General features: G+C 35.2%; 1 protein-coding gene across 1 annotated transcript in view; it reads left to right on the top strand.

Moving 5' to 3' along the window:
• Positions 1-23,135, top strand: part of UNC13C (unc-13 homolog C) — an 817,657-nt gene that overhangs the window by 739,687 nt on the left and 54,835 nt on the right. Inside the window, exon 29 of the mRNA XM_056810215.1 lies at positions 3,281-3,428. Coding sequence (XP_056666193.1) covers positions 3,281-3,428 — 148 coding nt within the window. The remainder of the gene's footprint in view (positions 1-3,280; positions 3,429-23,135) is intronic.

Raw genomic sequence — 23,135 nt, forward strand, 5'->3', positions numbered from 1 at the left:
TAACGAACATTGATCAGTACAATGTTATATCCTATTTTTACCAGTTCCAAACTAGCCCAGACAGCCAACAAAGATTTATTAAACCCTTGCTATGGGATAGGAATTATGCAAAGATAGCAACTGCCCCCTGGGAGCTTATATTGTAATAAGATATGTTCATCCCTGGGCACATACAAGTCACATAGAGAAAGAGTCAATGGAAGGTAATCGAAGAGGAGAAAGACTGGTAGAAGCTGGAATTAGAATGGAGTTTTAAAGGAAGCTAGTAAAAAAGGTGAGATTGGGGGTGAGGAGTTTTGGGAAGCAAACTGAGCAAGGGAGATAGGCAATACAAAGAATAGTGTTCGTATTGAAATTCTCTGGAGAGTGTCTATTAATTTATAATTATTTGTTAGATAATAAAAGAGAGTAAAGGTACATAATCACTAGCTAATCTGAGTTCGCTGATCACTTCCCCTCTCCTTTCACTGTCACTGCTTCCTAGCCAAGCAACCACAGACTTGCTTAATCCATCACTTATAAAGCCTGGGAGGTCCCTTTTTCTGGGTCCTTCTGGTTGGACAGATTTGACCTCAGTCCAGGTCAAAGGTGAGTGTTCCAGGAGTCACCTGAGTCAAGAGGCAAGTGCCTTCTGAATGGCAGAGAGCCATGGGGACTCTGGCACCCTCCCATGGGATTCCTTCACATCTGATCAAAGAGTAGAGCTGAGAAGAAAATGGATTTTCTTTTTTAAAAGGAAAGAGGGGTACAAATTTATATTAAATTCACACAATGGCAAGTGGGCCAGTATAACTGGTTCATAGTATGGATGAAATGAAGATGGCGGCCAGGTTAGAAAAGAGCTTTAAATGCCATATGGAAGAGTTTATATTTAATCCTGGAGGAAACTGCAAACTAGGGAAGCCTGACTTCTTGGCTAGTGTGTCCCAAATGGTTCTTAGGCTGCAAAGTAGACTATGTTGAAAGGAGGATCAGTAAGCAAATCAAGGCCAAAGTGAGATGTCTTTGTGGCAGAGTAGGGCACCCTTAGCACCATCTGGGTAGTACTGTGGATAGAATGCTGGGCAAGTCAGGAAATCTGATCTCAGACACTTACTAGTCTTGTGACTCTGGAAAGTCTCTTATCCCTCAGTTTCCTTGTCTGTACAATGACCTGAACAAGGAAATGTCAAACCACTACTGTGTTTTAAACAAGAAAACCAGCAATGGGGTCATGGAGAATTGGACTTCACTGAACAACAACTACAAAGGTCAGCCCTGGAGCATCCAGCTACCTGAGCAGACTTCACCACTTGAGTCTATCTGTGTTGCAATGTGCTGTGTATTCCTTGGAGAGACTTTCACACCATCACCACCTTATCATACATTATAGATATACATACATATCATACATCAAAGAGTTGGGCAGTGATAACACAATAATGACATCCCTCAGAACATTAAAGTTCTTCCATTTCCCCTTGGATGGGCCTGTAACAGATCATTAAAACCATTCCAGAAGACACTTAGGCATTTTCCCCCTGGCTTATATTACCTCCACGATGAGCCTTTTCTGAGTTCAAGTGCCAAGAGGGCAAATTCAAACTGTCTGTAAGACCCCCTGATCACTGGAGAGAGTTGAGGGAGAAAGCACTTGCTTTGGATGGCTGGACAGAAGGGTGGTGCATGCAAAAAATGTCCCTGGGTGCTGGGAAGAGGGGGGACAGAGCAGCTCCCCAAGTGCTGGCTCTACAAGCATGCCTGTCTTTGCCAATGCTGACTTATGATGAATTTGAATGGAGAACTAGTTAGTAGATACTAGCTGAGAGAGAACTGACAAAGAACTATGCTAAGAAAGAATAGTTGGTACATGAAGAAAGACTGAGCAAGTTTGGAAAAAGTAAGAGTGCATGGAGTCATTGGAGAATGCAAGAGTGTGGAAATAGGGATTCAGGGAGCATGGAGAGAAGAAGTTTTTGATTCAATGGGTAAGAAAATGGCATGAATCATTGAAAGCCAGGGCAAGTTCAGACCTACCAGTCCCAGTATACCTAGGGTATAACCTATGTCCCTTGGACCCATACCCTGAAAAAATATGTTTGATAGCACAAAGAAAGCAATGACAAAAGGCAGCTAATTAACTTTGCCTCAAATGACATGAGTAAATAAGGCTTGTTTCAGAGCTCCTCTTAGTTCTGTTTTGTGAAGTAAGTTTATAAAGGACCTCAGGGCCTACATGACTATTAATGAAAGTTTCATGACAATGTCTTCCCATGAAAGCTGGTTTATCTTCTAGAACAAGAAAGGGATTAACAGATTAATTTTTATTTCAATATTTTTGTTTAAAGATTCTGATCAAAAAACTATTATATCATAATTTGCAAAACAAAAGGTAAATAAATAAATAAAATGAAATAAAAGAGACATTAGACTCTACAGAATTATACAATGTAGAGCCCATTGTCCTCTCAGATCCTAAAGTGTCCCAATTATGTGACAATATTTTAAGTTGTAGATTGTAGGCACTCAATAATTATTAAATGAATAATAAGTGAAGTTCCTTTTAGTTGCAGTGGTCTTTGGTTAGTGGAGCCTAAGCACCATGATAGCAGGGTGATTTCATTTTTTCTTCAAATCCAAGTACCTAGTCTAGTGCCTTGATATAATTTATACTTAATCAGTATTAACTGAATTACATAACATGGTTTGTAACACCACCAGTTTGTGTTCAGAGCTAGCTTTCTCAAATGGAAAAGACACTAGATTTAAATGTGAAAGATGTTAACAAGTTTTAATTTTACCAAAGGCTAGCCATGTAACTCTGAGTAAGTTACATGACTGTAAAGGCTCTCTTGTAAGTGGCACATGATGTAGAAAGAATACCTGGCCTGGAGTCAGGAAGACCCAAGTTCAAATCTGATTTCAGACACTAGCTGTGTAACCCTGGATAAGTCACTTAACCTTGTTTGCCTGTTTCTTCATCAGCAAATGAACTGGAGAAGGAAATTGCAAACCATTCCAGTATCTTTGTCAAGAAAACCCCAAGTGGAGTCACAAATATTTGGACACTAATGAAGAATGGGCCTCATCAGTTTCTTCATCAATAAAAGAAGAGTCAAAATAGACTGTCTCTGAGGTTCCCCCCACAAGGCTGAATCTGTTATGCTATTTAGTTTTGTGTCTTTAATTATCCCAACTTAGCTTTTACATTAGAAGTGTGAATATATATGTTTTATCCAATAATACTATCTTTGTGAATGTGTCAATGCTTATTTTCCTTCTTTCTTCTTTTTTATTATAGCAATATTTTCATGCTGGAGGAAATGGTCTGAAAAAGAATTTTTTGGAGAAGAGCCCTGATCTACAGTCTCTTAAATATGCTCTCAGTCTTTATACCCAAACCACTGATTCCCTGATAAAGAAATTCATAGACACTCAAACCTCTCAGAGTAAGTAATATACAGGGTCTAGAAATAAATACAACTCAAAGATATTTTATTATTATATATTAATATGTTATTATAAATATATTAAAATTATTATTATTAATATTGTTTTAATCATTATTATAAATCAAACTAATTAATGGATATATTGTTATCATACTATTTTTGTTTTCTATATAGAGAATGAGATATTTGGTTATAAATAAGTATATTCATCTCCTTGCATCAATAGTTTTCAGATAATTATAATGCAGTAAAATGTATTAAACACTAAACCATTCTGAACATAAATTAATCTTTTTTTAAGTATTCCAAAATTCCCTTGAGAGGTATTATATAACTATGAGCATTCGAGTGTCATTTCCAATAAAACTTCTTCACTGTAGAACAAGAACCTGCAGAGACTCCAGGACTTAGCTATTTTGATTCTGCTGTCCTTGAGGGGAAAACTGTCTGCATAATGAAAATGAGTAAATGCTGATATTTTTTAACATATGCAACCTAGGGTCCCTTGAAGACATGTTCACGGAAACTAGATCCAACTCCTGGGACTTGATATCAAGTTTCTTGTTTCATTGTTCTCACTTCAAGGTCTCTAGGAAAATCTCTAAATATACTCATGTAATAGCTCTAAGTTTGCCCCAGTGGGGCTAATGCTACACAGGAGCTTAATTGCAATATGGATACTGGTTTGGGGATGGCTTTCTACTTTACCCCCTGCAGAAAATATATGAAATGAAAAAAATTCAATGGGGCCCATGAATAGCTACCAAAGCATAAATAGCAAGAGCAATACTGGTTGACAAATCTCCTCTGTCTCTTCCTCCATGGTGTTATTCCAATCTTTCAATTATAGAGTTCATGTTCACCATCTTCTTTCTTCCTTCTTCAAGAAGCAAATTGTTGAGCAAATTTCTACCTCTAGAAAACCAATGCCTAAACTCTCTATTTTGATATTATCTATGAGATGGACCCCTAGACTGGAAAGTTCTACTTTCTGTACCTCTCATCTAGGATCTAAATGCATGATTACCTTTGTAATGTGCTTCTGTAGGAATACCATCAATTCCTTGCTTCTGAGATGAAGTATCTTCTCAGAAATTTTAGTTTCTGACCTTTATTCAGGGAAAAAGCAGGTAGGAGACACCAGGAACTTAAGGTACAAGAATCTAAGGGATCATAATCACTCATTTTAGTGTACACTTTTAGTAATTGCTTTGGATAAGAGAAGAAATATCCCTCTCTCCACCTCCCTCCCCACCCCTAAAACAAATCTGTTCGCCTTGCTATATAGTCTGGAAGTCCAAGGGGGTAAGAATAGGAAAGGGGACCCTTTTTTCAATAAGAGATTAATGTTTGATATTTATTTGCCAATAATCCTGAAGATAGTCACTGTCACAGAGAATCAATCAGAAGAGTTTATCGTATCTTCTCTGCAAGGTACCATTGCACATACTTAGCTCTCTTAGAGGTTCATAGGAATCTATCTCTAGAGCTGGTTAGCACCTTAGGGACTATATATCTAAACACTTTCATTTTAGAAATAAAAGAAGTAAGGTGCAGAGATGTTACTGACTTATCCAAGGTCACACGGTGAGTACAAAACTAGGATATGAACTCAGATCCTGTGACTCCACATCGGGTTCTTCTTTCCATTTCTAAGGTCTCCGTTTCTAAAATGTATCCATAGATTATTTAAATTCATCAGAAGATTTCATCCGTGTTCCAATGAATTCTCTCTCTCTCTCTCTCTCTCTCTCTCTCTCTCTCTCTCTCTCTCTCTCTCTCTCTCTCTCTCTCTCTCTCTCTTTTTCTCTCTCTCTCTCTCTTTCTCTCTCTCTCTCTCAGTGTGTGTCTGTTTGTCTTTTTCTCTCTCATGTACACAAGCCCACCCATCCATATCCCCCATCCTCTCTCTCTCTTTTCTTTCTCTTCTCTCTCTCACTCTATCTTTTCCTTATTTCCAACTAACTTAAAAAACAACCACCCTCTTTTCCTTCTATGAAAAGGATGAGAATATGCATGTAAAAGTTCTACCATTTCCATCTTGGAAACTTTTGAAATGTTATTCCTAGGAACAATTTTTTGCCATTTTTCTCTTTAAATTCCTATTATGAATAGGTCCAATGAAATCTCTGGAGTTTTGATCAGACACCATGGAGTAATTATGCATTTCAACATTAAACAAAAGTACCTAATCAAAATGTGTACCTCAACTCCTATGAATAAGACAGTTCTGGAAACTGTTTCCATTCATAGGTTAGGGGCTCTAGAGATCCCTGTGAAATGAGAAATCTGTGAATATTCTACAGTTACTGATGTGTCTCTACAAAGCTCATCTTTTATTGATGCTCTTCCAAATCTAATTGCATAAGGGAGGTGTAAGGATTTTCTTTTATACTTCTCTTTAACCCCTGATAGCTTCTAATTATTTCCAGTTAAGGTAGACTCTCTAATTTCTCTTTTAACAATAAAAGGGTGCCCCAGGCAAAAGCACAATTAAAGCAAATGTTAAAGTTGTAGCTAGAGTATCACCAGGGAACACAAGCAAGTATAGGATTAAATTTAAATACATGTAATGTTGACTTACTATCTAGATTTTACAATATATTCATCTGCCAATGTTGAAAGTCACTTAAAAAAGCACTTCTTGGAATTATTCTGCTGACTTGTCACTTTCAGCTACTAAATCTTTCATTCTCTCTTGCTCCTATGTAAAATCAGTATTTTGCCTTACCAATTTTGGAATGCTAAGTGGTGAGGAGGAAAAAAAGAAAGAAAATCTGTCTCACCATTCTGTTTTCTGAAATAGTTTCCAGAAATGCATTGTGGCAAACACACACACACACACACACACACACACACATGCTAGCTGACTATATATATATACATATATATGGCTATAATAGATGTTTTATTGATAATTCTGACATAAATAAAATTCTTTGCAATATATAGGAAGAGATAGAGAGACATATTTTTCTGTTTAGATACCAAAAATTAAAATAATACTTGGGCCACATCTATACTCATAAAGTGAATAAATTAAATATATGTATGAAAAAAATTTAAACCCTTAAAACATCTAGATAAATCTAAAAAAACTATTTTATTTTCCTAAATCCTTCAGCTTTCGAGTTCACCATTTTGAGTAAATGCAATGTCAGTCTAGGATAGCATACTGGATTATAATAAATCATGCATTACACATCATACACATGATCTAAAACATCATTTTTGCCTCCCTATACATAGCCTTATTAATGAATGTAGACATGCAAATTCTATGTGAATTCTCTCCCCTCTCCTCTCACATTTATTCCCTAATCCTTCCTCCCTCATTCCATTTCTTACATAATATTTTAAATTTGTAGCAGAACTAATGAAAGAAATTATATCCTAGATATAATCTGATTGCATTTCTAATTTGGAAAATATTTGGTACTTTTTAAAGGTACCATTAATCAGCAAAATATAGATAATTGTTACTCATTAATTTTTCCTTTAATTTCCAGCTGATTTTCTATGGGGCAATTATTGCTTGCAATTTATTGGAACTTTTTTCAGATATTATCTCATGAAATGAAACATTGTTTGAGAAGCTTTATGTCCAGGCTTCCTGGGGTTCACTTAATTTCAGTGAGTTTCATTTTCTTCCCATATAAAATGGTGATAATAATACTTGCTCCACCTACTTCACATGTTTATTGTTAGTAGGGAGCTTGTAAATCTCCAAGTCTTACAGAAATTAATGATACTTTTGTAGTTCACACTTTAGAAAAGAAGGGGCTTTTTCACTCTCTCCCTTTCATCATTTTCTGTTTATTTTCTGTCACATCCCTGCCATGTACACACTTTTTCTTTCTTTCTTTTTTGTAACTTTTGCTTGAACCTACTTTCTCTTAAAAAAAAAAACAACAACCTTGATTTCAGGCTTATTAATAGATCTAAGACAGAAGAACAAGGGCTAGGCAAAAGAGGGTTTGAGTGACTTGCCCCAGGTCAGATACTGCTAGGAAGTATCTAAGGCCATATTTGAACCCAAGTGTTCCTTACTCCAAACCTGGCTCTCAATATACTGTGCCACTTAGCTTCCCTGAGCCCATTTTCCCTTGCTGACTAAATTTGATTAAATTTGGTCCAAGGAACAATAAGCTTCTCAATGTTAGGGATACCAATACAAATAAGAAAGAGAATCCTTGTCCTTAAGGAGATTACATTCAGATAGGGTAAATATCATAGTAGGTATAAATAAGATCTATAGAGAGTACAGGAAAAGATAATTAGAGAAGATTAGGTACTAGAAGGCCAAGAGACTGGGAAAGGTCTCCTTTAGAGAGTAGGCTTTGATTCTAGTGTTGAAGGAAATCAGAAGGCTAAGTGAGGAAGTAGCACATTCTAGTGATGGGAGTGGAGAAGTGGGGATATCACAGTCAGAGTGCAAAAGCCTAGAGGTAGCAGATAGAGGATCATGTTTGGGGAACAGCAAAGAGGCCATTGTCCCTAGATCAGAGAGCTGAGTAAAGTATAAGGAGAGTGGAAATTTAGATTGAGACCAGGCTATAAGGACATTTCATTACCAAAGAGAGGACTGTAGAGAGAGCCACTGGGACTACATGAGCAGCAGGCAACATCCTCAGACTCACACTTTAAAAATTTCATTTTGGCATCTGAGAGCACTGACAGGTTAAGCAACTGTCACTCATCCAATGTGAGTCCCAGGCAGGTCTTGAATGTGGGTCTTCTTGCCTCCAAAGTCAACTCTCTATTAAGCTACACTCTCACTTTATTTCTTAGACAAATATATAACCATAGTGACTTTTGCATCACCCTGAGTCCTCATGTATAATATACCTGGTACCCTCCTCTCCCTCCTCTTACTTTATTTTAGATTTTGGTTTCTATATCAAATTCATTGAATTTTTTTTGCATACTTTTGTCTATCAGGTCCTATTTTGAAAATATTTCCCCTCACCGTATGATATGAAGTAGACTCCAAAAATTGGCCTTAATGTTTGATGATTGATAATTATATCTTCTCTTTTGTTCTCATTTATTTCTCTTCCATCCTCTTTCTGTATCTTCTATTCCCTTGGATAAAATTGGATTTTACCCTTTTTTTTCTTGTGCCAAACAGGACACAAACCACCAAGGATGAAAATTCATTACAAATTTATGAATCACAGAGTTCAAATGAGTTTTTATCAACTTGGCAAGATATTAGAGTCCCTTTTATTTCAAATATGGGAAAATGTCCAAAAAAAGGTCCTTGAAGAACCTTTTTTTTTTCAAGTGAAACAAAATGTATAAATTATTTGAAATAGTTACATCTCAGTTGCCTTCTTCCTGAAATGGCCCAAGACTAACCATTACACAGGATTCTTAATATTGGGATTACTAGTCTTGAGTATCCTCTATGGCAACAAAGTCCAAGAAATAGAAACAAATGACACAAAATAGTTTCCTTGCAGGCTGAATACTGACTTAATTTAAAAATTTTCTATTATCTATATTTTATTGTATTTTATTAATTTTGTCAATTTTCCCAACATTATATTTTATTTTGGTTTTGGTCTCACTCTAGAGTGTTGAGGTTACACTTCTGTTCTAATATGTAAATACATTTTACTAAGGTTTAGATTTACATCTTTTGCCTAATCTGGGATCCAGAAGGAAACAAAGGACCTATAGGCCTAGAGCCCAAAGAATTCTGTGACCACATAATGTAATCCCTTCATTTTACATATTAGAAAACAGCCCCAGGAAATTTTAGGTGACTTTAGTAAGGACACATACAGAGTATGTTATGTTATAGGCAGGATTTCAAAAATTTTCCTGTAACTACAGTACAGTACAGATTCAGTGTTCTTTTCCATTGTTCTAAATATAATGTTACCTAAGTGAGGACAGAGGTTGTGAGGAGAAAAAGTAAGAATTTTTAGAGTCTACTTCTTGCTATGATATGAGGGGAAGTAATTTCAGAAAAGGTCCTCATAGACAAACATAGGCATTAAAAACCTTCAGTGGATTTGATAGAGAAATAAAATCAGAAAAAAAAATGAGAGGAGGAATGGGTCTCAGAATTTATATGTGGGGCCCAAGTTTAATGAGACCCTAACTAATCTGTGAAATTTTCTTATTATTTTATTCACTATATATTTGTGTATGTTTTCCCCATGATATTTAATAATGAGCTTTTAAGGGAACATGAAAGAATTTGCTTATTCTCTTCCTTAAGAAACACAAGCAAAGAAGAAAAAGCTCTGTATTTTTTTTCCTAGCACTAAAATCTGTGTAGTAGGAACCTCTGTCCAGAAAATAGAGTCTTTGGTGATAAGAAATCAGGAGACCAAGTAAGGCGGTCCAGGCTACTGTGATCATCTAATGGCAAATTATTTGCTATGGAGGCAGCCTAATAGATACTAAACTCTTAGTTTAGTGGGGAGTTACTGTAAAGCTAACTTTTGGTCTTTGGTATACTGTGACCTTTCAGTAATTTGATTGGTGTCCTGATATATTCCAACTCTTTATTATGGGTATTGATGGTAAAGACACTAAGAAGATCAATTGACATCTAATTGGTTCCAGGTATTTAAGAGCAATCCCATGAAGGTCAAGGTAGGGTTTTCTGGAGATTTTATTGCACTTCCTCAAAGGTGAGTCAGTTTAATCTGATGGATCATGACAGTGACTGTCAAACACAATGTTAGCTAATATAGATATCCCCTAAGGGAGAATATAGAAAACAATAGAGGATGCTTATGTTCATATAAAAAGGAGAGATAAAAAGCTATTGTAGAAATTCAATTAAATTGGCTTTCAGAAAGGACCATAGAAATGGAAATGACCTTAAATGCAAGCTATTTTTCCATTTTAAGGGTGAGGAAATTTCAGAAAAATAAGAAATGTTAAGTGAATTGTCCATAGTCAGCTAACTAGCAAATATGGAATTCAGAATTTGAACTCAGGTTCTCCTGATTCCAAATCCAATACTCTGTCTATTTATTAAAATGTGTAGTCACTTAATCTTTCAAGATCCTTAGGTAAAGAATTTGGGATATTCTGTCTTAGGACCACTATCTCCCTCCTTCTTCCTTAGAGATGATATTGCAAAGGGAATCTAGGTGCATAGTGAATAGAGCACCAGACCTAAAATTGGGAGAATCTGTGTCTAAATGTCTGAATTCCTAGCTATGTGACCTTTGGCAAGTCACCTAACCCCAACTGACTAGCAACTGCCTTTCTATGATAGAAGGAAAGGGTGACAGAGAGAGAGATAGACAGACAGACAGACAGAGAATGTTACTCCAAAAAGAAATTATATAACTAGAATACAATTAAATGTGCCTTGGCATCTTTGTTGCTTTTCTCTCCTTACTCTTGAAGTATATAAGAATCCAACTATTTTACAGGTTTGGAAAGTCAAGGCTAGTGACAATATAATGTGTACAGGTTCATACATAACAAGAAATGGAGTTAGGGCTTAAACACAAGTTTTCAATTCCACAATCCAAATTCTAACCACTATACCACATTGCCCTTTGAATAAAATTTCAAAGGAATCTAAGATTTTTTAAGTTGGGAATCTGACAAGTTACCTTTACAGCTCTATTCTACTTTCTCTGGAAGTTGTATCCTCTACTCTCTTTTCCACTTTTCTTTTTGTTCAGCCGTATTCTCTCTCTTATGTATCCTTGTTCTATCCCCTTTCTGCATGTGATCTTCTCAGCAGGGATGTATTATTAGAGCTAAGTTCTCCTTACAGAATAGCTATCTACCTAATTTAATTTCTCACTTTTGACCTACAAAGATTTGTTTGTCTCTGAGCTAAAAATTTCCCCAGAGTACTTTTTATTAACCCTGTATGCTTGAAATACAGTGTTCTAAAAATCTTAGTTTTAAACTTAAAATTTTAATAAGACTCTTGGAGATTTCCATAAGATTCTTGGACCACTCTGTATATGTACCCCTGCTGAATTCTGGAGTACTACTGGTGAGAAAGAAACATGGAACAGAAACTTCATACAGTCTATCAAAGCACAACTCTTACCAAGTTTCAAAAGATTCCGAGTTCTCAAGATTCCTAAGAAGTATATATATAAAAGAGAGCCAAATGTATCAGGCAGTCCAGTACTCATATATTCCCTGGCACTCAAAGCAACATGCTATTTTTTTCAGAATACTACCCTTCTATCAACTCTTTTTAGAGGAAAGAGGGCTTTGCTTATAGCCAAGACACCTATATCCAAATATTGACATGGATACTCACTAGCTGTACTACTATGAATAAGTCATTTTCTCTGAACTTCAGTTTCCCCATCTCTAAAACTGAGTTAACAATATTCACAATGCCTACTTCACTGGGTTGCTGTAAGGAAAATGTCTTGCCAAATTCAATAGCCTATAGAAACATAAATCAGAGAGCAAAATACCTTTTACAATAAACATTGAATAGTACACAGCTATTGTGAAGAGGCTAATTTGAGCACACAAATATTCAATCCAACAGCTCAATAATAGTAATTCTCATTTTTAAAATTACAGCTTTTAATGATATGCTCCCAGAGTATAGTATTCCATGCTAAATGATAGCTCCTTGTTTTGTAAAACTATAGAAAATACTGGCACATACACTGCCCCCACTGCTTTCCAGAAAGTAGCCATTTCCTGCCCTAGAGTTCATATGATGGCTGTTATCTATTGAGATATTTTTTCTGTCCCACATATTATCTACATGGAAAGAGTTCAGAGATCTATAGCAATTACCAAAGAATTATCCTTTCTAAAGTTACTTAAATAGTTTACATTGATCAGCTTGTCTGCAAAATTAAAACTTGTTGGTTTTTCTTCCCTGACTATGTTTTAAAAGGGTTAGAAACTAAAATGGTATCTATTTTTTATCACAGTATCCAATATCAAAAATGGTTTTCCTAACAGCTCCTTCATTCTGCTGGTGGAGCATTTGAATATTTCATAGGCAGACAGTGCAAAATGTTAAAAGTATTAACAGTGAATATAGATTTTTTTGCAAGAAATAGATAACATAGTTTGGGCTAAGACTCAGCATGATTAATCATTTTGAGTCATCCAGTTTTATATAGTTTCCTTAACAATTTTCATTATGGTGCAGGAAGCCTAAATTGCATAGGTGGTAGGCATAAAAGAGGCTATTTTCTATCAATGATATGTTCAGTTACAACTGAATCATAAACCAGAAAACCAGCTTTCATAGTTAATGACTTCATGAATTAATTTGAGCTAAAGTATTTTTACTATTATATATCTTCTTTTCCTTTTTCTCAGTAACATTTTGAGGTTGCTACTTATTTCAAGTGCCTTAAACATTTAAATCATATATTTATGGTTATTTTAATAACCCATATACTTTTAAAGAGTACTGTGGCATATTTGTTTTCAAGTAGGAAAGTCGATTCCAATTTTTGCCTACATTTTAGACATCTATGGATTGTCTTAACTTTGTTTATAGCTTTGGATAGTATATTAGTGGTGACAAGAGATATTTAATTTTTAAAGCAAAAAAAAAAGAGAGACAGTATCTTCAACTTTCTCAGTAAGAGAGACATTTAAGAAATTATCTGAAAGGGGCAGTTAGGTAGCTCAGTATATGGAAAAGCCAGGCCTAGAGATGAGAAGTCCTGGGTTCAAATTCAGCCACTGATACTTCCTAGCTATGTGACCCTGGGCAAGTCACTTAATCTCAATTGCCTAGCCCTTACCTTACTAATACTTAGTATTGATTCTAAGACAGACGGTAAGGGTTTAAAAAGAAAAAGAAAGCATCTGAAAAGTTATATTAGTTCATATTTCAAATTGAGAAGACCTTCAAAGATTATTTAGTTCTACCTTCACATTTTCCTTTTAAAAAAACCCATATCTTCTGTCCTAGTTTCAATTCTAAGATGGAAGAGCAAGGGCTAGATAAACAAGGTTAAGTAACTTGCCCAGGGTCACACAGGTAGGAAATGTCTGAGACCAGATTTGAATCCTGGTTCTCCTGACTCTAAGCCTGGTGCTCTATCTGCTGTGCCACCAACCCCCACCACCATCATTTTAGAAATAAGGAAATACTGAGGCTCATGGAAGGAAACATGAACTAAATTATTAATAACAGTGATTTGTCCAAATATTTCATCATGGAACTCAAAATGGTGGTGATTTTTAATAACTGTATCATGTAACTGCTACCTAGAAGGAATCTTAAAGACCTATTTCAAAAGTACTTCATTTTAAAATGAGAAAACTAAGGTCCAAAGACAGGAACTTACATATATCTAATTATTATTACTTTTGGTCACATGGAAAAGAGTTATATACAATAATAAAAAGAAACTTTTTTTTAAATCCATTACTACAAGAAATGATCAATTTTAGATTACTGGCTATGGCAAGGAAGGTTTGTGCTCTTATGAGAATTGAACACTTAAAATTTAGGAACCCTAAAGTGTCTTCTGGATACAACAATTTGGTTGAGTCAGAAATGCTCTTTCTGAAGCCAGTGGTCATGATTGTTATTTGATCTACTCCTAACATAGGTCTGACCATATCACTCTACTGTGTCCATGTCTCCCCATTGCTTATAGGACAAAATATATACCCCTCTGTTTGGATTTTAAAAGCATTCAAAAGCTGATTCTAGCCCAACTTTCTATGCTTATTGGATAATAGGATCTTTTGTGCACCTTTTATGCCAAGAAAATTAGTCTCCTTGCAATTCCCTATCTGCAATGTCCCATCTCCCATCTTGGTAAATATTACCCTTACATCCAGTGTATACTCTCTTCTAATTTCTGCTTTATAAACTTAGTAGTCTCCTTCAAGGATTAACTCAAATGCCACCCCCAGCTTGAGAACTTTCCCAGTTTTCCCAATGATTTAATGTTCTCCTTCTCCTGAAATAATACTGAAGATATTTTGGTATTTACTTAGCTGTATGTATATGGGTGTGCAAGGAGGATCGGCACTGCTGTGAAGAATTGCCAATCCCTTTTCAGGGCTGCTTATTTACCTTTTGTGTCTACCTGGCACAACTCTCACCTGATTCTCCAAGAAGCTGTTACATGTACAATGGCCAGATCATGGTCAACTACTTCAACAAATGGGCTGAACCAGATTGAGGGTAACCAACAGGCCTCAAACTTGTTAATGAGTTAGGGGATATCTTCCTTATTTATGTGAAGATTTTGCCAGTGGAATAGGTAGATGAGAACAATTTGTTCCAAGAGTCATGAAAGTGGCTAACACAGTCTCTATGGAGCATTTAGAGCTTGATCAGACATGGAAGAAGCCAAGATCATCCATTGCATCCCAGGCAGTCAGAAAGTACCTTGACTTTTGTCTTACCACTGGATTTTGATGATTCTTGAAGAGAGAGTGAGGTTTGCAATTTTGTGCAACTCTGCCTAATTCATGCAGGAGTCAAGAAATCACCCCAAGATTTCATTGGTCCTCTATGAAAGTGGACAAACAACCACAACGATATTTTTTCCTATCCATAATGGAATGTATGCTCCTTAAGTATAGGATTGTTTTTATTTTTGCATCTGTAACCCCAGCATAGAACATTACTGTCACATAGTAGGTTTGTTGAATTAATATAGCATGAAAGAGGAAATATTCTTAGTTCAAATACAGGCAAGGAATTTGATAGATACTGTGTCTACTTTTGTTGCATTTCCTTCTTTATATTTTATTTTTATATGTAATGAGAATTCCTACTCTTGCCTGGTACACTACAAAACAGAGCAAGGAAGGCCATACTTGAGAAGGACTTAGAACATCAGACAAATTCCATTTTACACAGCTATGCCTTTCTCTGAAAAACATTTTCCAGAGTTCTGGACTTAGAACCTTTCTAGAAGGAAATATAAACTTTCTCAGGTCACAGTGGCCTCAGCAGGGCAGGAGCATAAAGAAAGGTAGAGCTTAGGAAACCAGGCCCTTGAGCCATTTGAATTCAAATTGATGAATGCCAAATAGGTAGTAAATGGATAGAATAATGGAGTTAAAATCTGCAAGATTTGATTTCAAATTCTGCCTCAGTTGATTTATGACCCTGGGAAAGTTATTTAATTTGTTTTAATTTAATGTATTTATTTGTTATATTAAAATACCCACGTAACTCCTGCCCACCTTCCCCTCCTCCTAATAGAGGAGGCATCATTTGATTAAAATATATATGCTTATTTCTATTTATCAGATTTTTTTTCTCTGGAGTGACCCTGGGAAGGTCACTTAACTTTTTTCAACCTCCATTTCCTCACATGTAAAATGGGAATAATAATGATGGCATCTACCTCATAGGGTTGTTGTCAGGATCAAATGAGTTAGCATTTGTAAAGTGTTTTGAAAATCTTAAATATATATGCAGGTATATATCTAAATGGAACATATATATGTTAACTATTATTATTACTACTACTGAGGGAAGAATCCATTGTTTCATTTGCTAATGTAGAAATAACAAGCATTTTATGAAGTTAAAAATGCATGTGTAGCATGAAATATAATCTATAATTATCAAATTTTAAGGTTCATTTGCACACATTCCCCCTATATAAAAATACTTCCATATTTTTCTCTCCAAAATTTAAGGAGGAAATAAATCATGTTTCCTTCCACCACAGGTCTTTTCCTTTGTTCTACATTTACTTTCAGGTTTTTCATTTAACTATAACCAAACCTCTTTCCTGAGCAGAAGAGACTTTTGTAATTTCAGTCTCCACTTTTGTAGGCAGAAGCAGTAATTGGCTTCCTCTATATCTTGCTTGTTGGTTCTTCTCCTTCCAGTTGTCCTTAATCTTGATGGTAATCTACTGGGACTGCTCAGAAATTAAGTATTTGATCATAAACTGAAAGATTAGACCCCAGGGGAAGCTAGCATAAATGGTTATAAAAATACTTCCTCAATTCATTAAAAATCTATATCACGACATCTGATATCATTTATATGATGTTCTTAGTCTTAGAATTAAAAAGTCTACACAAAGACTCAGGATATTATTCAAGGAAATAGAATTGATTGTAAAGTAATAAGACAGAAGAGATTAATCTGTAAAGTCCATTATTAATCAAATTCAGAAGGTAAATAGTCTTAGCTTTGTGTGTATGTTTGTGTATACATATGTTTTTAAATGGACATTGTAAAAGATGCATTATATTAAGATAGATAGGAAACCAGAAGGAAAATAAACCATTTGCAACCTTCATGATGTTTTATTTCTCCCATTATGTTAGACTTAAAAGCCATAAAGTATGTTATTGTGCTTTTGTTAGCTCAACAAGAGGTTTCCAGACAAATGGGCATCAAGGATTCTTTGCCATAGTGAAATGCCTTACTTATTTACTTTACCTTGGTTCATGGGCACTACCGCCATTTGTCTGATCACATTACTGCCATGAAATAATGAGGGAAGACATAAGGAAATTTCTCTGCTCACTGAGTTTAGGTACTTTCATGACTGAAGAGTCCCAATTTTGCATAAAAAAGTATAATAGCTTTGTGTGTTTATAAATATTCTCTATTAACTAGCAGTGTGGAATGGTAGATAGCATGTTGGACTAAGAATTAGGAAAACCTGAATTCAGGTCCCATCTTAGATAAGTTTGAAAAAAGTCATTGAGTCTCTCTTGGCCTCTGTTTTTTCATGTGTAAAATGATAGGTTTGAACTCAGAGGTTCTTATGGTTGTCTTGAGTGCTAAGTCTATGACCTGATGACTTCATAAGATTAAATGCCTACCACATCAATGGGAAAACTAAGTCCTCCTAACACTATACAACTAGGTTTTAGAGGGTGTCATCTACTTAAATATACATCCGCTAGGGTAGAGTTTATCTGTATTGATTCTTCCTCCTGCTCATATATTTTACATAGTTGAAATATGTATTTTGCCCAAGTTGCCCATGGCAGAGAACTCAGGTAATATAGAAAAATGGACAGAAGCACTGGCTCTGGATTAGGACAACCTGGTCTTGTCTAGCCTATGACCATTGTTGTCTGTGTGACCTTACACAAATCATTGAAATTTCCTGGGATGTTGTTTATTTATAAAATAAAAGGATTGGTCTAGAGGATTGCTAAGGACCCATACAGCTCTAAATTTGTATATATATATATATATACATTCATGCATACATACAAAGCATGTATGTATGTATTACTGCCTTAGAGGCTCAGTATCTCTATGCTTCATGATGCAGTTTCCCATAGGGACTGAGTAAGCAGAGAGAAACCCTATGTAAGAAGAATTACTCCTTGCTTTGTAATTAATTCTCAAAGGACTTAGAGAAGCCAAACTTTGACTCTATAAATTTTATAAGATTTAATCATTACTGAACTTACTATATGGCATATAATGCCTCATAAAATCATAGATTAGAGGAATTTCTAATGTTCTTAAGTGAACATTTCCTAATCCCAATTCTCAAATACTGCAGATTTTAAATAACTGGACTGGAAAAAAGACAAAATAAAAAACACTAATAGGGAGCTAATATCTAGGATAAGTAGGAAGGTAGTGAGGAAGTACTGAACTGCCCTTAAATTTTTCAATTCACCAAGCCCAGAAGAATGGCATCCTAATATTAGCAAGTTTGTTTGCTGAGTCATTATGAAAAAAAATCATGGTGAACAAGAAAGGTGACACTGGACTCCAAGGAGAGAGAATAATAGAGAAATGGATGCAACTAGACCCATGAGCTTAACTTCAATTCATGGAAAAATTCTCAAAGATATTATTATAGGTATCATCAGTGAACTACACGAAAACAACATGGTGATCTCAAAGAACTACCATGGTTTCCTCAAGAATAGGTCACAACAAAAGAACTACATTTCTATTTTTGACAGGATTACTAGATTGATAAGTCATAAGAATGTTATGAATATAGTTGACTTAGATCTGAAGAAAGCATTAGACAAAATGTTTCAAGCCATTCTTGTGAGGTGGGGGGAATAGAGAAGTGGGCTAGATGATAGTAAAGTTAGGTATATTAGGACTGGATTGAATGTCATTCAATGTAATTTGCTTTTTTCTTAAAATTTGTAATTTGCTTTCTTCTTAAAAGGTCTCTAGGTGAATGTTTCAATATGAGTATTTATCCCTATACTCTTTAAGAATTTTACCTGTAAATTCCCTAATTGCATAGATTTCATGCTCATCAAACTTTCCAAAGACATAGAAAAAGAGATGTAACATAATTAATCAAGATCACAAACCCAAAAAACAGAATAGAACATTGGGCTAAGTAAAATAAGGCATAATTTAAGGGATAATGATGAGATCTATAACTTTATTAATAAAAGGAACTTCTGTATGATGATGAAACTCTTCTACCAATTCAGATTATTACATTCTCTATAACATATAGTTTTTGAGAGTTTGTTAGAGCATTTGGAGGTCAAACAACCAGTATGTATCAAAATCAGGACTTCAATTCAGTCTGCAATGTGATCTCTCTATACATTCTATCTATGAGATTTAATAAAGCGAAAGTACCAATCACAGAATCAGTCTTAGAATTAAAAGAGACCTTGACAACTTCTAGTCTAATCTCTTTATTTTAAAGGCAAAAAACTGAGGCTTAGAAAGGGTAAGTAATTAGTCCCAAATCACATAGATAGTAAATGGCAGAGTTGGGATTTATTCTAGGTGATGTCTAAACCATCCAGGTAATGATCTAGACAATAAACTCTATGGAGCTTATACATGGCCTTCTTGGAGGTATAGACCAAAGCATTTTGTGCAAAAGGAAATACAATATGAGATCAGAGAAATAAATATTACAAATAAAACAAATATCAATCACTAGGTACATACAGTATATTATCATTAATGTTCCCTCTAAACAAGAAATGGTTTAAAAGACATCATTAGGAATCTATATAACCAGAAATGGAGGGTAGATGCTGAAGTGGTGAGAGAAAGATGGAGTTTGATTATATCCACAAAATATTAAAATATCTAATGGAAGATTACTAGCATATTATTTTGATTTTCTATGGATAATTTATAGAAAGACAAGATAAGAAAGCTTAGAAAGGTTGAAATAAACACCAGTAAAATGATGTCACTATAGAGGACATACCAGGTTAAAAAAAAGTATCAGTCATTGAAAAACTTTTATTGTGAGAAATTGCTAAATTTAATTGTTATAATTAAATTCTTTTGTTGGAACTAGGTGAACTTGAATAGATTATAAAGCATATTTCCTTGGTCTTGAAAATTATAAAGCATATTTTTCCTTGGGCTTCTTGAGTAATTTTTTTTAATGTAAGATACATATCTTACTAACCAAAGGCTGGTTGGTTTATTTAGAACTGACAAAAGTATCAAACTGAGATTAAAGTTAGTTGTTGGGTTGGATTTTTGTTTTGTTTTGGTTTTATTTCTAATAAGCAGAGGACGAGGAAGAAGTCTAAAAAAAATGTTTTTTCTAATGTTGAGTCGAAGACAGCAAGGCTGATGTTTTCCTAAACTTACATGTTATAACCACCACTTTGTTCCTAAAGAATCAGTTATAGTTCCAGTGGGGTCAATACAAAATAGATTGAATTGACTGAAATCTAGAGAACATTGACTTAGCACCTGTAGATGCTCCTCAAAATCCATTTACAAGAGGAGACTTTTGATAGTTCTCCAAGTAGTTTATCCTTTAAAATTACATGTTATGGTTTTCTATTTAAGTAGTAATTCATTTGGGATGAAGACAAGACACATATTTGGAACTCATAGTTCTTAAACTTGGAATACCAACCTCTGTAAATCTTCCAAATATAATTTTCCATTTATTTAGGTTGGGGAATGATGGAAAGAAAGGTGACCCCATACAATGATATCCTAAAACTTGGCCTTCAGCATATAACTTTATTTTTTTAATTAATTTAGAATATCTTTTCAATAGTTACATGATTCATGCTCTTTCCCACCCCTTTTCCCTCCCCCTTCCCAGAGCTGACAAGCAATTCCACTGGGTTATACATGTATCATTGCACAAAACTAATTTCCATGCTATTCATATTTGCAATAGAGTGATCTTTTAACATCAAAACCCCATTCGTATCCCCATTGAACCACTTGATCAATCATATGTTTTTCTTCTGCATTTCTGCTCCCACAGTTCTTTCTCTAGATGTGGATAGTGTTCTTTCTCATAAATTCCTCTGGATTGTCCTGGATCATTGCATTGCTACTAGTAGAGAAGTACATTACATTCGATTGTGCCACAGTGTATCCATCTCTGTGTACAATGTCCTCCTGGTTCTATTCCTTTCACTCTGCATCAATTCCTGGAAGTCTTTCCAGTTCACATGGAATTCCTCCAGTTCATCATTCCTTTCAGCACAATAGTATTCCATCACCATCAGATACCACAATTTGTTCAGCCATTCCCCAATCAATGGACATCTCAATTTCCAATTTTTTGCCAACACAAAGAGTGCAGCTATAAATATTTTTGCACAAGATTTTTTCCTTATTATCTCTTTGGGGTACAAACCCAGTAGTGGTATGATTGGATCAAAGGGTAAACATTCTCTTAAAGCCCTTTGTGCATAATTACAAATTGCTCTCCAGAATGGTTGGATCAATTCACAACTCCACAAGTATTAGTGTCCCAATTTTGCCACATCCTGTCCAACATTTATCACTTTCCCTTGCTGCCATATTGGCCAGTCCAGCATATAACTTTAAAAAGGGGCATGAACAGAGACAATTTGGGGCCATGAGTGTTTTTTAATTGGAATTTTCTTGACTATATGACTGGTCCAGGTACATTCCTGCTTCTGATTACTTCTCATGGTAATGTATCTCTTTACCATACCCAGACTACTTCTAAGGACAGGGATAGTCACTTGTTGGGATTGGACCTACATATTAATGGTCTAGGTTGAAGTTTCTCAGCAGAAAGAAAGGCCCTGATCCAAGAGGGGCAACAAACACTAGTTTAATCAGAAAGAGTTAAGGATTTTCCAGAGATATTAGATTTCCTTAATACTTTATGGCTATCAGAGAGACTGAAAAATAGGATACCAGATCCAAATCAGATGCTTAAATTAGTACCAGAGGATCACAGTTAGGGCTACATAAAGAGAGGAAGCTGAGAATCCAACTGAAGGTTTAAGAACAATGAGTATTAGAAGAGCTTAAGATTAATGATAAGCCTGATGCAATTTTCTGACCTCATTATCTTATAGGTTACATTTATTTTTTGTTGAATGTCCAAAAATATGAACCTAGGTTATGTTTCCATTTTGTAATAAATAGACATCAGCTCTCTGTGAGGGGAAATGGTTTATCTAAAGAGCATTGAGTTTGTTGTCATCAGACAAGTTCAAACATAAGTGCTGCTATGTATTCCTTTTATGATCCTCAATTGGTTACTTTATTGTAAGGGCCTTAGGTTTCCTTCTATAAAATGAGAGGGCTCTACTAAATGGATGACTTCTAATGTCTTTTCCAACACTGAATTCACAGTACCACCCCTTTTAGAATTACTTTCACATAATCTACCATCTGTAAAAAGCAATGGTAAAAAGCAACTTAAAAACCCATGGTAGCTAGCAGTTGATTTGTTGGCTGCTTGGACTAATGAGAATCACAAGGAAAGGTCCTATCCTCTTTGGCTCCACTGAATCCATTTTGGTCAATCAATCCATCCACTGTTAGGTGAAAACAATTGTGTACTAGAAGATTCACAGCAGCATAAGTCATGATCCCTACCCAGAGAAGCTTCCAATCTAACATAGGAAACAAAATAGCCTTCAGAATGAGACAAATGAGTAGAATAAGAAATAACTTCTAATGGTGTTATTCCAAGTATGGCTGCAATGTTTCTGCACAACTGAGTTGAGGGGAAATACTATCAAGAAAGAAAGTAGCTAATCTTCCTTCCAGTTTTCCACCTCCTACTTGCAGCAGCACTTGTCATCAGTCTCCCAAAGGACAGGTTCCCAAATCCAAGAAAATCTATGGGTCCCAAACCTCTAAAATTATTCCTTATAAGTCATAGCTAGACAACAAATTATATCAGAACAAAAGCATTTGTTGAAGAAAAGTAAAGTAACAAGAATAATAATAAGAAAAGTAGCAACAAGAACATCCCCCAGACACCTAGAGTTAACTACAATTTCCATGGGAAGTATGGGAACACAAATGAAGCACATGTAGTAAACATATATGTTCAAAGTCCACGTTGGGAAGAATAGCTAACATTCCTAATGTTATATGAATCACTAATGTCTCTCTTTTTTAAAAACCCTTACCTTACATCTTAGAATCAATAAAATATTGGTTCCAAGGCAAAAGAGAGATATGACTAAACTACCGGGGTTAAGTGAATTGCTCATGGTCACACAGCTAGGAAGTGTCTGAGATCAGATTTGAACCCTTCTTGTCTTCCTGACTCTTGGCCTGGCACTCTATGCACTAAGCCTTCTACCTGCCCCACAGATGTGTTCAAATGATGTCATTACACTGCGTCCATCAGGCCTGCTTCCAGCTCTTTTCACATTCTTCTTTGATTGCTCACTGCTCTGCCAGAAAAGTAATATCTGGTATACTAACTTGAGCATTTTGTTGATGGTAACTTCCTCATTAAGAATGTAGGTGATTCCATGTTTAGCTTTAATCATAAAGGATTCCTCAAGTGTTTTAAAGGTGGAAAACATGTTCTAGGAGAAACAGTCTCCACT

Source organism: Monodelphis domestica, chromosome 1 (assembly GCF_027887165.1).
Source record: "Monodelphis domestica isolate mMonDom1 chromosome 1, mMonDom1.pri, whole genome shotgun sequence".
NCBI classification, from domain to species: domain Eukaryota; kingdom Metazoa; phylum Chordata; class Mammalia; order Didelphimorphia; family Didelphidae; genus Monodelphis; species Monodelphis domestica.